Here is a 15607-nt window from a genome sequence, read left to right on the forward strand (position 1 = left end):
TTTTTGGAAAATGGCTGCAATGAAACAAAGAGTGAAAAATTTAAAGGGGTCTGAATACTTTCCGTACCCACTGTATTGTAAACAATTGAGTAGCATATTAAACTGGGCTAAAAGGATGAAAAAAAAAAAAAAAAGGATATTAATTATATTATGTTTCAATGTTAAACATACATGTGGAAGGCACCGTGAATCTTTATGGCTACTACAGTGGCTACCTTACCTATATTACGTTTTTCTTCAATGTGTAATCTTTTTTTCTTTTTTTTTGCACAAATAAGCCAATTTATCTTTGCTATTACGTAATATGTTAGATTCACATTGATGTATACTGTCAGACATATCTCATTTAAAAAAAAAAAAGACACTTTAAAAAAAAAAAAAGCAGCAGGGCGTCAGTTTTGTGAGACTATTTTGGCATTTCAAAAAGAAGATGCTGCGCAGCGTTAGGTATTGTGCAAAACCTGCCTTGCTACCTCGCAGGGGGAGATTACTAACTTTTATCAGCACTTAAAAAACACTGCAGAGCCAAACTAGTTGTCTTTGTTTAATAATACAGAAGATAAAGAGCTTAAAAAATATTCACATTTTATGTCACAATATAAGTTTAAAAAAAAAACAATTTGTCTACTGTCCAGCCCTATACATCATTACAGCAGATAGTTGTAAAATAATAAAAGTGAATATAACCTTTAGAGCAGTCTCTGGTAAGCCCTCTGAGCCCAGTTCTTCCAGGAGCAGCAGGAACTCCAGCTCTCTCCTGATGTCGGGAGGAACCTGAAGTGGACAGTAACCCAGAGAATAGTTATCATGTCACACTGCTGATGGTGTTTCATCTGCGTTTTCGCCCCAGTTAACAACACAACATTCTGTGCTTTGTGAAGGAACACTCTCCGATTCTAACAAAGATTTGACCAAAACATCTTCTGAAAGGTTACACAAACAGATATGGTCTCAAATACCAAAATATAGCATTTATAGAGTCCAGACTCTGGACAGTTTTTGATTGTCTCGGACTTAACTTGGACCGATTCCACTAACATATGCTTTTTTCCAAAGCACCTTCCTCCCTCAAAACAAAATCCTTGATAAAACGTGGCCGTTTAGGAAAAAAAAGAGCATTGGTTTGATACAAAATCCATTCAGGACATTTATTAACATTGGATTCCTTTTTGGTGTCTCTGTCTCGACTTGGACCTCTTTGGAATTGGTTTTGACTCAGTCTGGACTAGTCCTGGTCTTGGGACTTACCTTGGATTTGACATAGGTGGACTACAACCCTGGCTTGAGGATGACGTGACTAAACCTGTTTCAGAGTAGGTTAAATAAGTACAAACAACTGATCTGCAGGACTTGATTCTTTATAGTGTTACCTGCTCTTCCGTCCATTTCTCCAAAACCTGAAGCCAAAACCAAGCAAGTTTGTGTGGACTGCCCACAGACTCCCATCTGCAAAATAAACAGTCAGTAAATAGCAATAGCACAGATAACACACAAATAGAACACTCAAGATCATTTTTGCAGACATAATGTCTCCATACTGCATTGAATTTCAATTTACAAAAAATGTCTCGCAAGCAGCTGCGTGACTCACTTTAGGTTGTAAGGATGGCAGACAATAGCTTTGATTATGTCTCGAAGCTTTTCTGAAAGTCCTCCCGTTGAGTTAACCAGCTGTGGCACACAGGCATTGGCCAGCTCCCACTCTCCATGCTGCAGACACCTCTTGAAGTACTCAAACAGCTCCTGAAGGGAGGTGTCAGCCTCACAGCCGAAGGGATGCATGGCCACTTCCACTGGGACACTCCTCTGCTCAGCTGTCACAACTGGAGACGCACCTTTACTTCCAGAAAGCCAAGGACAACGCTTGAACTTTCTTCACCTGAAGCAGAAAGAAAAAGCATTCTGAGTTTATAGTTTAAAAAGGAACCAAAGTATTTCGGTCTCCAAATAATCATCTCTAATAAATCGGGAAACCTGTGTGTGTGTGTGTGTGTGTGTGTGTGTGTGTGTGTGTGTGTGTGTGTGTGTGTGTGTGAGACTGTTGACTATTGGTGCAATATTTACACAATGAGATTTTTGATAAATGATCATCAGTAATGTGAATATAATGTCTAAGTGGGTAAAGGCAAAATATAGATACATGCAATAGTCTGGTAAATTCAGAAAATTACATCACTTTACTGTAATGTAGCCTTTAAAACCAGGAAAAGAAAACTCTTATGCCTATGATATCTAGTTTTATATCCCGATATCAATATAATATTAAGATATTGCCCAGCTCTACACACATTCCAGAGCCGATCCGTCTCTGTGAGTCTGTCTCTGTGCTCGGTCCGATTCTGGTGGTTGATTAGCCTTCAGTTCAGCATTCAACACCATAATCCCACAACAACTCATCTGCAAACTAGACCAGGTGGGGCTCAACACCCACTATGCAACTGGCTGCTGAACTTCCTCAGTAAGAGGCCACAAGCAGTAAGAGTCAGAAACAACACCTCAAGTAGCGTCACATTGAGCACAGGGGCCCCCCAAGGCTGTGTGCTCGGTCCCCTGTTCTTCACGCTGCTGACACACCAACCCACAGCACAAATCACATGGTAGTTTTGCAGACACAACAACTCTGGTGCAAAAGTGCATAGTGAACACAGCTGGAAAGATCATTGAGGCCCCACTCCCCTCCTTTAAGACATATACAACACCTGTGTCACCCAAAAAGCAACCATGACTGTGAGCTACGACAGCCAACCCGCACACAATCTTTTCAGCCTCCTGCCCTCTGGGAGGACATATAAAAGCCTCAGTGCCCGCTCCACCAGACTAGCTTTATCCACCGGGCTGTCAGGAAATTGAACTCTCTCTTTTGTACTTTGCATCTTTTTGCACAAAAACTCTTGATTCTGAAGTTGCACTGTTACATTTTTTGCATCACAACGCATCATATGGTAACATTCTTGTATTTTTTTGTCTTATCTTGTAAATATTGTTGTTGTTTACTGTCTTGTTAAAAATGTCCCTATCTGTTGAGCACTTTTGTTTTTACTCTGTGGTTGGAATGTCTGTCTTATCTGTTGTGCATTCTTTTGTCTTGGTCACCGTGGGCGTGGTGAGAAACGAACTTTCGATTCCTCGGCATGTCTAGTACATGTGAAGAAATTGACAATCTATATAAAGCTGTTTTGACTTGAGGTGATTAATGCAGACATTTGCTGATTGCTCTCATTAAGGGGCGGATTTCATTTTCTTTTAAATCGAGAATCGTTTTTGAATCAAAAATCGATTTTGAATTGAATCGTGACCTTTTCTGAATGAACTACTCCTAATAGAACACTGGGAAACGATGCAACATGGCAGAAAGATTTGTATGATACAATTAATTATGATATCCTATAAATTCACCTTCTTAAGATAAATTCAATGCTTTCCTTATCCCTTTCTTGTTTTTTTACATTATATTTGAGGCATTTTAGGCCATTATTATATAGGACAGCTGAAAATGTGAAAAGGAAGAGAGAGGGGGAGGAATGACATGCAGCAAAGGCCGCAGGTCGAAGTCAAACCTGTGGCCGCTGCCAGAAGGACTGAGCCTTTGTACATAGGTTGCACACTCGACAAGGTGAGCCGTCCAGGTGCCTCATCCTTTTCTTTCCTAATCATGCATACTACTCTCAAATAATATTGTTTTCCTCTCAACTTAATTTGTTTTTGTTTATCTTATAGGCTACATGATTCTTTGGACAACAATATGATATTAGCTGATACCACAAAATCTGCCGCAATATGATTCCAAATTAGTTCTATATAAGACAACATCATTTACGGATTTAACACAATCCCACATCATTGGTGCTCATCATTCAACAGATCAATCTAGATTGATTTATCATTACACCCCTAGTAATAAGTGGAATGAAAGTGCTACAATCTTAACAATTAATACATATCTTGAATCGATCCTAAAAAGCAGGTCATTAATATTTAATAAAAATAATTTGTGGAACAAAATATCTGTTGATGTTTCCATAAGTACACAATATAGAGTGTATAATGAAGTTTGAATTCATTTGTACAGTATTGCAAAAGATTTTTTTAAGTAACACACTTTATGTGGTTTACAGTACAATCTAAAAACATTACTTTCAAGATACTTTCAATATCATGTCTTATAAGTTTGTTTTTTGAATTAATGGCACAATTATAAAAAATAATGAATTCACCTTGCTTGTTAACAACTTATGACCCATGCAGGTTTCTTTAATAACACACGAAGTCACTTTGAGCCAAGATTTGTGCGATAGACGTCAAACGTTATATTACACAATGTACTTCTCATGTATTATATGTACCTTCAACTGTCTGTGCAAACCACGCGAGTTGAATAGAAATACCAATGTTGCCATGTTCACTGTTCGTCTCTTCTCACAGTTGAAAGCTACCTTAATGTCACTAATTAGCATTAGCGTTAGCTAAATAGCTTGCTGACTTGTTGTTGCTGACACATTCAGTTAGCTAGCTAACTTCCGTAACAGTTGGCAGGCGCACACATAATGCATTTCAAGCGAGCGAGTAGTCAATAAAGTCACTTACTCATTTCTTTGTGTTGTTTCCCCCAAACTGGGGACTATTTACACTCCTAGCTCCTACTTTCTCTTGACCTGTTATGCTAGGAGGATAGGCGTATGTTAACGAAGGTCATGTGACAAAATCAGCTGACTCTCCAACGCTGGTTGGTCAAACGTTTTGGCACGAGGTGGGCGTTTTCTTTCACTGCTGCCTTCAGGTGCTGTTGGAAATACAGGAGTTCACCTATGATAATTAACAACCCAGCAAACTAACGCAGATACTTCAAAACCAAACCCTCCCTGATCCATTGAAAGAATGAGCTACACCTTTTGTATCTAACTCTTCTATTTATTTAGATTTTATTTTATTTTTTATTTTCCTATTATTTTATTTTTTCTTCTTAATGTTGATTTGTTATGTGTATGCTCCTGTGTTTTTTTTGTTTTTTTTTAATTGTATGTATATCTGTATTCTGAATGAATAATAATAAACAGCAAAATACTGTGAAAGCTCTGAGTAGCTATAACTGTAGGCAGGATGGCTCAGAGGATCACCGTCTCACAGGTCCCAACACCGGAAGAGATCTACAAAACCCGCTACAGCCTGTTAAATTCATTTTATTTTATGTTTTTGTATCTCATAAGCTTACTCATATTCATAATGTTAGGCTATTCTTTGTATCAGCAGCATACTTGAGTTTACTCTGTTGCCACAGAACTGGAGACATTTGCGTAGAATTGAACCCAGATGACACCGTAGCAAACTCAGTGTTTTAATGAGAACCATGTGATGCAGCTGAAAACCTTCAGTTCAGATTGGTTGGTCAAGGCTGTTTTTGATTTTTGGTAGGAAAAAAATTGGCTGGAATATTGTATCTTTTGTGCAAAAATGAATTATGTGCAGCCCACAAAAAAACTATTTTAGCAACACTTACTGAAGTACCCACTGACTGTGGCAGGAGCTGAATGATGGACCTGTGAACGGGCAAATGCTCCAGAGCTCACGGTGACTATCTATTATTTTTTTGGTAATTTGATTAAATTTAAATGGGTTAGGTAAAATGCAGCACTAAAGATGGACAAAGATAAAGAAAAACTGAATAAGTAAGGCCCCCAAAGTGTCTCCAGTCTTATGGAGGGACCCTAGTGTCAACATCTTTTAGTGCCATTAATATTTAAACTTATATTCCATTCACATAGGTCATATTCTTAAATAAATTCCAATTTAATCAAATTATAACCAAACTAACTTGGAAGTGGGGGTGTCTGAATTAGGCCCTCTGAGAGTTATTTAACCAAGCCCTTCCTGCTTTTTCTCCTTCCTCCTACAGAAGGCCACAAATGAGGCTATTATTACTTTGTAGTATTATTATTATTATTAGAAGTAGTAGTAGTAGTAGTAGTAGTATAAAGAGGAACATAATTGTACAATTAAAAAAGACACAAGACAGTCTAAAGACATGGTGATATAATTGAGGTACCAGTTGAACGAGGGGAACCGTGACCAGTGAAGGCAGCATCAGGTGAAGGTTGCGTCTCATAAAGAGAAGCGCACACAGTGCAGTCCCAGGCTACTTTACCCGTCTGAGTGTGAAGCAGACTCACTGCACAATGAGATGACTGAGAAGGGATGCCAAAGGATGAACCCGCACGACCACATCGCTCCCCAAAAACAACCTTCTTCACCAACGTTACATCCGAAGGAGAGGCTAGCAAAGTGAAATGCGTCTGATCAGCTTGTAATATATCCCCCTCTCTCCCTCTTTGCCTGTCTCCCACCACCATCCCTGCCAAATTGGGAGCCTGTCTCTATGACAACGTAGTTACAGGCGGGGTTTGCCAGCTGGAGGCTGAGTCAATCAGTCCTCAGTTGGCATCATCGCTCGGAACCTCCACACTGCATCACGCCCTGAGTGGAATGGACGAAAACGACAAGAAAGAAAATGTATGTAGATGTGTGCTTTTTTGCTGGATTTGCGGCATGCATTGCAACGTTTCGTTTAAAATAGGTGACTTGGGCATGACTTACTGAAAGAAAAAGGCTGCTTGTGGTGTGATTATTAAGAAAGTGGATCAATAAAGCTATTGTTCCCATCGGTGCCATAGGTTGCTGCTCACCGCTGAGTAAGACAGCAGCAGGCTGCAGGATGAAGAAACATGAACTAACTATGTGTGTGTAGCAGAGGGCCTCACCCTGTCTGCCAGCTCATCTGTAGACATGTCTATTGTTTCACAGGGGGAGTACACCGGAGAGATAAAGGGTGGGATGCGGCCTTCAATGAAACTGGTTGTTATGGGAATTATTAACAAAAAACCCAATAGGTAAGTGCACACACCTGTTTCCATTTTGAAATAAAAAGGGGACTATACATTATTTATATCGATGCCTACTGTTGCACATTTGACGTGGCAGCCAATTAAAGTTGGTGATAAAAATAAGCCCTGGCTTGTTTTAAAACAGAACTGTAAAGCACATAGACAGCTGTTGTCTGTGTTTGAGTGTATAGGCCTATGTCACCCACACAAGGACTATAGCCCTGTTTTTGGAAAATGTCTGTGTAATGCCAGTGCGATTTCTAATTATAGGTAAGTATGTGAACGTGCGTGGGAGAGCTGCAAAATCCCATGAAATCTGAAGAGTCCCACTGGAATTCTTTGGTTGATAACATCAGCTGGCTATTTATTTATTCATTCAGTCATCAATTAAGTTCCAGTAAAAGATGACAATTAGGCTGCACAGAAAAAAACATACTGCGCCAAGATAAACTATGATGCAGAATTTGTTTTTAGTGTCAAAAACTTATTCTTAGTTGCCGAAACATCAGAAGGGTTTTAACCCTCCTGTTGTCCTCGGCTCAAATTAGACCCCTTTGTCCATGTCTATATCAGAAATATGGCGTTCTTTTTTACCAAATTACCACTAAAAAGGATGAATTCCATGCAATGCTCTTTGCAAATAAAAGTGGTTGAAATTGAAATGGTTTCAAATCAGTATCTTGACAAAACTCATCCACTCAACATATGTTCTTCTGATCTTAACAATTAGTAAAAATAATTCCTAATTTCTGCTTAATTAACTCAAATATTAGGTTATTAGGTAAAAGTATAATTCTATACAAATGAGGGTTGTTGACCATGGATTTCAAAAAGTAGTATAAAACTAGTGATAGTAAGGTGGTGTTAGTTAAATTAAATAATGAATAAATAATGTGTTGAAAATGTCAAAAGTTATAAAAAAAAAGGAAGAAAAAAAAGGTGTTTTAACAAGGAGACAACGCAAGGATTAAGGACACATGTTCTTAAAGGTCCCATGACACGGTGCTCTTTGGATGCTTTTATATAGACCTTAGTGGTCCCCTAATACTGTATCTGAAGTGTCTTTTATATAGACCTTAGTGGTCCCCTAATACTGTAACTGAAGTCTCTTCTATATAAACCTTAGTGGTCCCCTAATACTGTAACTGAAGTCTCTTCTATATAAACCTTAGTGGTCACCTAAAACTGTAACTGAAGTCTCTTCTATATAAACCTTATTGGTCCCCTAATACTGTAACTGAAGTCTCTTCTATACAAACCTTAGTGGTCCCCTAATACTGTAACTGAAGTCTCTTATAAACCTTAGTGGTCCCCTAATACTATATCTGAAGTCTCTTTTATACAGACCTTAGTGGTCCCCTAATACTATATCTGAAGTCTCTTTTATATAGACCTTAGTGGTCCCCTAATCCTGTATCTGAAGTCTCTTTTATATAGACCTTAGTGGTCCCCTAATCCTGTATCTGAAGTCTCTTTTATATAGACCTTAGAGGTCCCCTAATACTGTATCTGAACTCTCTTCTATGTAGACCTTAGTGGTCCCCTAGCTTTCATTTTCTTAAAAGCAGAGCAGGACACCCAGGGCTCGGTTTACACCTATCACCATTTCTAGTCACATAAGCAAGCTGGGGGGACGCATATTAATGTTAAAAAAACCTCATAAAGTGACATTTTCATGCCATGGGACCTTTAAAGGACCCTCACTTTCCTCAAGACAGAAAGTAACACAACAGAGCTTTTTAATTCCATTAATTTTTTATTTCTTATTAATGATTTTGTAAGCCGGCCTCATGATAAAAACCTTTATTCTAAGATTGGTGTTGCCAGGTCATTGTGATACCTGTGTCACCAAAACTTTGCTGCCAAAACAGGTTATTTGTCATCTTGTTAAATGTAAATTAGCAACATTTGCAATGATGCAATGTAAACAACCAAAAATCCCAATAAAATGAAATATTTGTACAGAAAAATTGTAGTTTATCATGTTTCAGCGTAATCAGGGCCAAAGACAGAGGCACAGTACATGATCACTGTAAAAAGAAGTATTCAAATCATTTATAATAAAAGTAGTAATGCCACATTATAAAAACATTCCTCTGTAAGTAGAAGTCCTGGACTCAAAAGTAGTAGTGGCAACATAAAGTACTAGAGTTAGTATAAAGGAAACGTATCATTGTGCAGAATGGCCCCTGTCAGTGTCGTATTGATGTTTTAACATTCTTTATGTAATTTTAGATAATTTAATGTAAAGCAGTGCACCATATTCTTTAAAGTGATCACACATTTTGCCTTCAAAAAATGATATGCAAAGTAACTTTAGCGTGCAGTGAGTAAAAAGTACAATATCTCCCTCTCAAATGTAGTGGAGTAGACATATGAAATAACAATCAATGGAAATGCACATAAGTGCAATTACCCACTTGCGCGCAGTATTTAAGTAAGTGTTCTTTCAACTACTGGAAAATTGGAAACAAAAATCAACAGTAATATAATTCTCCTGCCGGTATTACATACTAAATTCAAACTATAAACTATATTTGTTATTCAATCTTCTTCATTAAAAGCCTCATTACTACATGACAGTTGTGATAAAGACCAGACGATGTCACTGTTCTCCAAAGAATCTACATCCATTTATAATACAGTTGCTTCAATCAGAAGGAAAGAAAAAATGAGTGGAAGAAGTATACCTTTCCTTAAGTGCTTTAGCACTTAAACTTTTGTACCCTCTTGTACTCTTATATCATGGATTTTCATTTTTCAGGCAGTAATGTAAAAGCAGGATGTCACTATTGTAGTTGGCAAAGGTGGAGCATATTGTGAACTATTTTTAACAGGCTAGAAATCAATAATTATTTTCTCTATTAATCAATTGATTGATTGATTGTTTGGTTTTTAAAAAAAAACTGAAAATTGGGAGAATGCTATCACAATTACCCAGAGCCTGAAGTGACACATTCACATCGCTTGTTTTGTAGTGCAGACCTTGCAACTGTTACAAATAAAATAAAAAGGAAAAGCAGCTAATCTTCACATTGGAGATGCTGAAATCATGAAGTCCTTTGCATGAAAAATGACTAAATGATTATCAAAAAGAGGCCAATACATTTTTTTTGTCAACTGACTAATTGTTTTGTTTCATTTGCCAAAATCTTAATATGTAAAGTAATTAAAGCTGTCAAATTAATTTAGTGAAGTTGAAAGTATCTCAAATTTGTACTTCAGAGCAGTACTAAGTTACAATCCAGCCCGGCATCTTAGTCCAGGGCTGTAGTACTCGAGTCCGGACTTTTTTCTATGGTCTAGGACTTTCCTTGGACTTGCGGCTATTTGGACTCAGACTTGTCTCGGCCTCTGCCACTGGTCTTGCCAAATATGGTTTTGGTCTCGACCAAGTCCAGGTTTAGTTGCTGAAATATTCAGTACTAGTACTACCTATCAGTGGTAGTAGTAATGGATTGGTGTTTGTATCAGTTCTAACACTGCTGTTATGGGGTATCACCATAAGTCATTCAGTTTTCATTAGATTAGACTACATGGTATCAAGGGGAAGGGCTTTACTTACAAATCCTGGGTGTAGTGACACTCTTTTTGCTTTTAGAGCCACAAATAACCCAAAATGATTGTCTTGATACTGTCATGCATACAACTTTTTTCTGCCCTGGACTCTTGACTCTGACTTTTTTGGACTCGGTCTTGACTTGGTCTTATCCTGCTCTTGGACTTGTCTTGGACTCGACAAAGGTGGTCTTGACTGCAGCCCTGTCTTCGTTCTTTATTGGCATGTTGTAAATGTCTGTAAGTATCTGATGTCTGGTGTGTTGGAACAGCATGGAGGTGATTCTGTCCAGTGAGCCTCGGGAGGAGGACTCAGAGGGAGACGTGGGACTTCAGTTAAAGGTCAGCTTCATGGATAAGGCCGTCCAACGCAACGCCCGCATGGCTGGAAAGTGGGGAAGACCTGAAACAACCCTCTCTTACTTTCCTTTTGCACCTGGAGAATCCTTCAAGGTACATTTTTTTTATCTCTGACATTTGTGGATGTAGACTGTGGGTGGAGGGATGACACTGATCCAGAGTTACACAGTTAATTAAGCTTGAAGAGCTGATTTTTTCAAGTAAGAATTGATCATTATATCATTATTAGAAATTTTTCCAACCTCTGATCCCTTAATGACATTGTCGTAAAAATGTGTTTGCTGGAGTTCTCCCTGCGGTTTCTGCCGTCACACTCTGCAATACAAAGTTGCAACTTTGGTAGAAAATGGTGTTTTCATGACGGATCTATGGTGGCCGAGACCGTTCAACCCAAACACAAAAGCTACAACACAAACACAAAAAGCTACAACACAAATACAAAAAGCTACAACGCTAACACAAAAAGCTACAACACAAGTACAAAAAGCTACAACGCTAACACAAAAAGCTACGACACTAACACAAAAAGCTACAACCCTAATGCAAAAGCTACAACACAAACACAAAAAGCTACAATGCAAATGCAGAAGCTACAACACAAACACAAAAATCAAAGTTTTCAAACTTTGGTAGAAAACTGTGTTTTCATGACGAACCTATGGCGGCCCAGACTGTTCAACACAAACACAAAAGCTACAACACAAACAAAAAAGCTACAACACTAACGCAAAAGCTACAACACAAACACAAAAAGCTACAATACAAACATGAAAAGCTGTGTTGAAAAAGATTTGTGTTGTGGCTTTTGTATTTGTGTTGTAGCGGTTGTATTTGTGTTGTAGCGGTTGTATTTGTGTTGTAGCTGTGGTATTTGTGTTGTAGCGGTTGTATTTGTGTTGTAGCGGTTGTATTTGTGTTGTAGCTGTGGTATTTGTGTTGTAGCGGTTGTATTTGTGTTGTAGCTTTGTATTTGTGTTTTAGCGGTTGTATTTGTGTTGTAGCTGTGGTATTTGTGTTGAACCGTCTCGGCCACCGTACGGACAACATCGATCTTAGTAAGAAAAAGAGAATGTCTGATTTCGGGGCCTTTAAGTTGTGACCAACCTTTAGTGTATAAATATTTCCAGTGGCACGTGTAACTAAGTGAGTGTATTCAATTGCTCTACTTAAGCACAATTTTGAGGTACTTGTGTTTACTTGTGAGTGTATTTGTTTATGGAACTCATACTTCTACTCATCTACAATTTGGATGTCTTCTTTGTTTAAAATGTAGGCATATGCTTGTCTTCTTACCTTGTCTTCCTGTCCATCCCCTCTGACTGTTAGATGGAGATAGTTTGTGAGCACCAACAGTTTCGTATCTTGGTGGATGGACAGCCTCTGTGTGGATTCAGCCACCGTGTCCCCCGGCTCGCCTCCCTCACTGCCTTACGAGTCTGTGGAGACCTACAGCTCACCAAGGTGGCCTAGCACCAGCGCCCCACCCAAACAACAACAACATGAGGATGTTTGGGGTCAGTATACAATACATTAGGTTAACTAGAGCTCCCTTTTTGAGTAAAAAAAAAAGAAATATTAAAAAATGAGCCCATGATGGGGATGAAACAAAGTTACTCCTGCCTCGTAATCACGTGTTAAGACAAAGTGCCTTCACTAGATTACCTGTTTGGGGACTTGAAGAAAATGACTGAATGTCAACGTCTTAAATCAACCGAGGAATGGGATTTGACCTGAAAGCAAATGTGGTCTAAGCTATGAAAGGACAAGTCCAACACTTGTCCTTCCTAATGAACATTTGTACAAACATCATGTGTCACTGCTATACAAAAGGAGTGCTGCATCCGTCTTTGTGCATTCAGATCTCAGACGTTAGTCTTTGATTTCTCTGGAGTTAACCTTTGAAAGCACTTACGTTTACGAGCGCCAGCACGAAGATGGATGTTTCTGAACTGATTGTCATTCTGTGCCCGACTAAGTACTGTAATAACGTAAAACACTTCACGTAGCCTACATTAGTGCATGCCAGTATTACACACACTATGTATCATTCCTCTCAGTTTTCTTCCAGATAACACTGGAGGGATTGAAGGTCATGTCACACCTTCAGTTATTTAATCATTGTTATCTTTGGAAAACTAACGCCGATTTGTGTACTTTTCTTTTCTACCTCTAGCACTTTTTTTTGTGTGAATGTTTCACATTGACTGTACTTCACTGCAATAAATCGCCTTTGTTGATCTTTTTGTGGTCGAGCAACTGCTACCTGGATTTACTGCCAGACCTACTGTACAGCATGCGATATCACTGCGGTGTTGTGTCACTTCTGATTTCACTGGAACAAGTCTGTAAAGCACCACCAGCTCAGCTTGAGTCATTCAGATAACAAAGGCTCGACTCAGCTTGCTGGGAGGGAGTGCCTGTCTGGGATGTGCTGATCTCAACTGGGATGTGCTGATCTCAAACTTGATGATTGTGACAAAAAAAAAAACCTGAGGCTTTTCTTGTCTCTACTTGTACTTCAGCTTGGTGTCGGATCCTTTACTTAAGTCAAAGTACCATAAAAACAAATGTCCCAGGGGTTTTTACAGGTTCACCAAGTTTGTAAGACTTTTTAAGACAATTTCATTTCACATAGGATACATTTTAATAACTGTTTTAACCACCATACAGTCCAAATGATGGATAACCAGTAAGGATAAAAAGTACATTCTTTCGTTTTTGTGACGATTGTTTTGAGCATTTATTTTTGACAGGACAGATGAAGACATTAAAGGGGAGATAGAGGGGACTAACATGCTTCAAAGGGCCACAGGCTGGAGTCAAACCCAAGTCTTCCACATCAAGGAGTAACCCTCTAAATATGCGCCCGCGCTACCAACTGAGCTATGTAGGCACCCAAGACACTCAATCCTGTCCTTCCCAGCAGTATATAACAATTGCTCATTAAATTCATATTGGTATTAATGATTTTAATTTATTCAAGTTTATTAAGTTCTATGTTTGCAACTATAAGAGACACACTTTCCTATTATAAGACTTACTGTGCGTTCATGAGCATCAGAAAAGAATTTTTTCCCTGTGAAAACGTCATCATTCACGTCACTGGGAAACGGGCTAGCTGTAGCTAACGGTTTCCCAGTTGGTGGCGCGTTGTTGACAACTGTCGTCCAGAAACACGGCCGACGATCATTCAAATGTGTTGAATCGTTAGAAACATTTCCTGTACATAGAAAATTCATGCATGCATGTACTATATTTTGCCAACGTCTACAATGTGCTATCAATCTAGGTTGTAGTTGTCATTGGTTTTAACAGAGTAACTGAAAGTAGTTGTGTGCTATTGTCGGTAACAAGTAATCCAATTCAAGTCAAGTAGGCCTATGTTTTGAGCTCGAGTACAAACTGTAGTGAGGAAGGTAACGCATCATTTAAGAGCTTTGGGGTGGCCTTTGTCATTGTGGCCTCCATGTTTTCCCACCTGACCCTCTAGGCTACGCCCAACAGTTGGTGGCAGTCCTGCAACAAGTTGTAATGCCAAATGCCAATATAACACAAGAAGAAGAACACGCATTCCCGACCATGTGAACGCTGGCAGTCGGAAAAATAAAGTAAACAAACGTAATCCCAGGTGCGGCCCCTGATATTCCCAGGTGGGAAAAACTTCATAAGTACTTCTCACCACGAGTGTCTTGTTTTAAGTAAATAATCCACAAGGAGAATAAAGTCAAAATGATTCATAGTTTAATAATGAACGTTTCTTTTTATAAAATACATGACAAACTTTTAACTTAAAATGAATGATTACAAGAGATTTTGCTACGACTGTTGGGCTTTAAAGCCTTTAAATCCTCCATCTTTACTTTCAAATACAGAACAATAAAACTGAAAGCATTTTTAGAGGTATATGAACAGTAATGTTTTGTAACTAGAAACACTTTCATCTGATTGCATGTCCCCAGTTTGTTGCTACAGTATACTGTACATTCATGGAATGTGTATAATATAATACATTTCTTCTTTCATACCTAGATAAATGAAACATTGGTTATGTTGAGAAGTGCTGTTTTAACTTGGCTGCTCTATGTGTGCTCCCTGATTGCTTCTATCCACTCCATCTTCTGCTGCTCGGTCGGAGCCTGGATGAAGTAATGCGTGTCTGACTGAGTGATGATTTTAAACAAGTTGCCTTGAATGTTGCCTTTCACACCTGTGTGGGAGAAGAAAAAAGGGTCAATGAAGTAGAACTGCATTAGCACTGACACAATAAGGCTGCTTTGGACCGACAGACAGACGTGTTTTAGCTATAAATAAATTTGAAAAGCCAAATCACACATTTGCTGGAAAAAGTTAACAAATACGAAAACTTGACATGAAAGAACTTAAAGTGCTCATAACATGCTCATTTTCAGTTTTATAATTGTATTTAGATGTTGTGCCAGAATAGGTTTACGTGGTTTAAATTTCAGAAAACGTCTTATGTTTGTTTGCACATTGCTGCAGCTCCTCTTTTCACCCTGTGTGTTGAGCTCTCTGTTTTAGCTACACAGTGAGACTTCTCACTTCTGTTCCATCTTTGTTGGGAGTTGCATGTGCACAGTAACCTAGGTAAGCACTACTAGCCAGTCAGAAGCAGAGCATGAGGGCGTGCCCTGACAGTACCTAGGAAAGGACTACTAGCCAGTCAGAAGCAGAGCATGAGGGCGAGCCCTGACAATGCCCAGGTAAGGACTACTAGCCAGTCAGAAGCAGAGTATGAGAGTGTCTCCTGACAGTGCCTAGGTAAGGACTACTAGCCAGTCAGAAGCAGAGTATGA

General features: G+C 38.8%; 3 protein-coding genes across 8 annotated transcripts in view; 1 reads left to right on the forward strand and 2 right to left on the reverse strand.

Annotated features, from left to right (window-relative positions):
- The window catches only part of zfyve26 (zinc finger, FYVE domain containing 26), a 37860-nt gene extending 33149 nt beyond the window's left edge, over positions 1–4711 (reverse strand). For all 5 annotated transcript variants that reach the window (XM_034858037.1, XM_034858035.1, XM_034858036.1 and 2 more), the window contains exons 1-4: positions 4585–4711; positions 1592–1879; positions 1371–1446; positions 688–774 (exon numbers count right to left, since the gene is read on the reverse strand). In XM_034858037.1, coding sequence (XP_034713928.1) covers positions 688–774; positions 1371–1446; positions 1592–1782 — 354 coding nt within the window. In that variant the 5' untranslated portion in view covers positions 1783–1879; positions 4585–4711. The remainder of the gene's footprint in view (positions 1–687; positions 775–1370; positions 1447–1591; positions 1880–4584) is intronic.
- A 1471-nt stretch (positions 4712–6182) lies between these two features.
- Positions 6183–13032, forward strand: si:ch211-10a23.2 (uncharacterized protein LOC567812 homolog). The gene is made up of 4 exons (XM_034858065.1): positions 6183–6504; positions 6796–6881; positions 10706–10886; positions 12120–13032. The coding sequence occupies exons 1-4, from the start codon at positions 6478–6480 to the stop codon at positions 12261–12263; spliced, it is 438 nt and encodes a 145-aa protein (XP_034713956.1). The 5' UTR covers positions 6183–6477; the 3' UTR covers positions 12264–13032.
- A 1472-nt stretch (positions 13033–14504) lies between these two features.
- plek2 (pleckstrin 2) overlaps positions 14505–15607 on the reverse strand; it is a 10712-nt gene continuing 9609 nt past the window's right edge. For both annotated transcript variants that reach the window (XM_034858058.1, XM_034858057.1), the window contains exon 9: positions 14505–15000. In XM_034858058.1, the coding sequence (XP_034713949.1) occupies positions 14873–15000 (128 nt within the window). In that variant the 3' untranslated portion in view covers positions 14505–14872. The remainder of the gene's footprint in view (positions 15001–15607) is intronic.

Source organism: Etheostoma cragini, chromosome 20 (assembly GCF_013103735.1).
Source record: "Etheostoma cragini isolate CJK2018 chromosome 20, CSU_Ecrag_1.0, whole genome shotgun sequence".
Classification (NCBI taxonomy): Eukaryota; Metazoa; Chordata; class Actinopteri; order Perciformes; family Percidae; genus Etheostoma; species Etheostoma cragini.

Excerpts from the sequence above, each read along its gene's own strand:
- si:ch211-10a23.2 (XM_034858065.1), top strand. The coding sequence starts at position 6,478 with ATGGACGAAAACGACAAGAAAGAAAAT. Across the intron at positions 6,505-6,795 it reads AAAACGACAAGAAAGAAAAT|GGGGAGTACACCGGAGAGAT; the intron begins GTATGTAGATGT and ends ATTGTTTCACAG. Across the intron at positions 6,882-10,705 it reads ATTAACAAAAAACCCAATAG|CATGGAGGTGATTCTGTCCA; the intron begins GTAAGTGCACAC and ends GTGTTGGAACAG.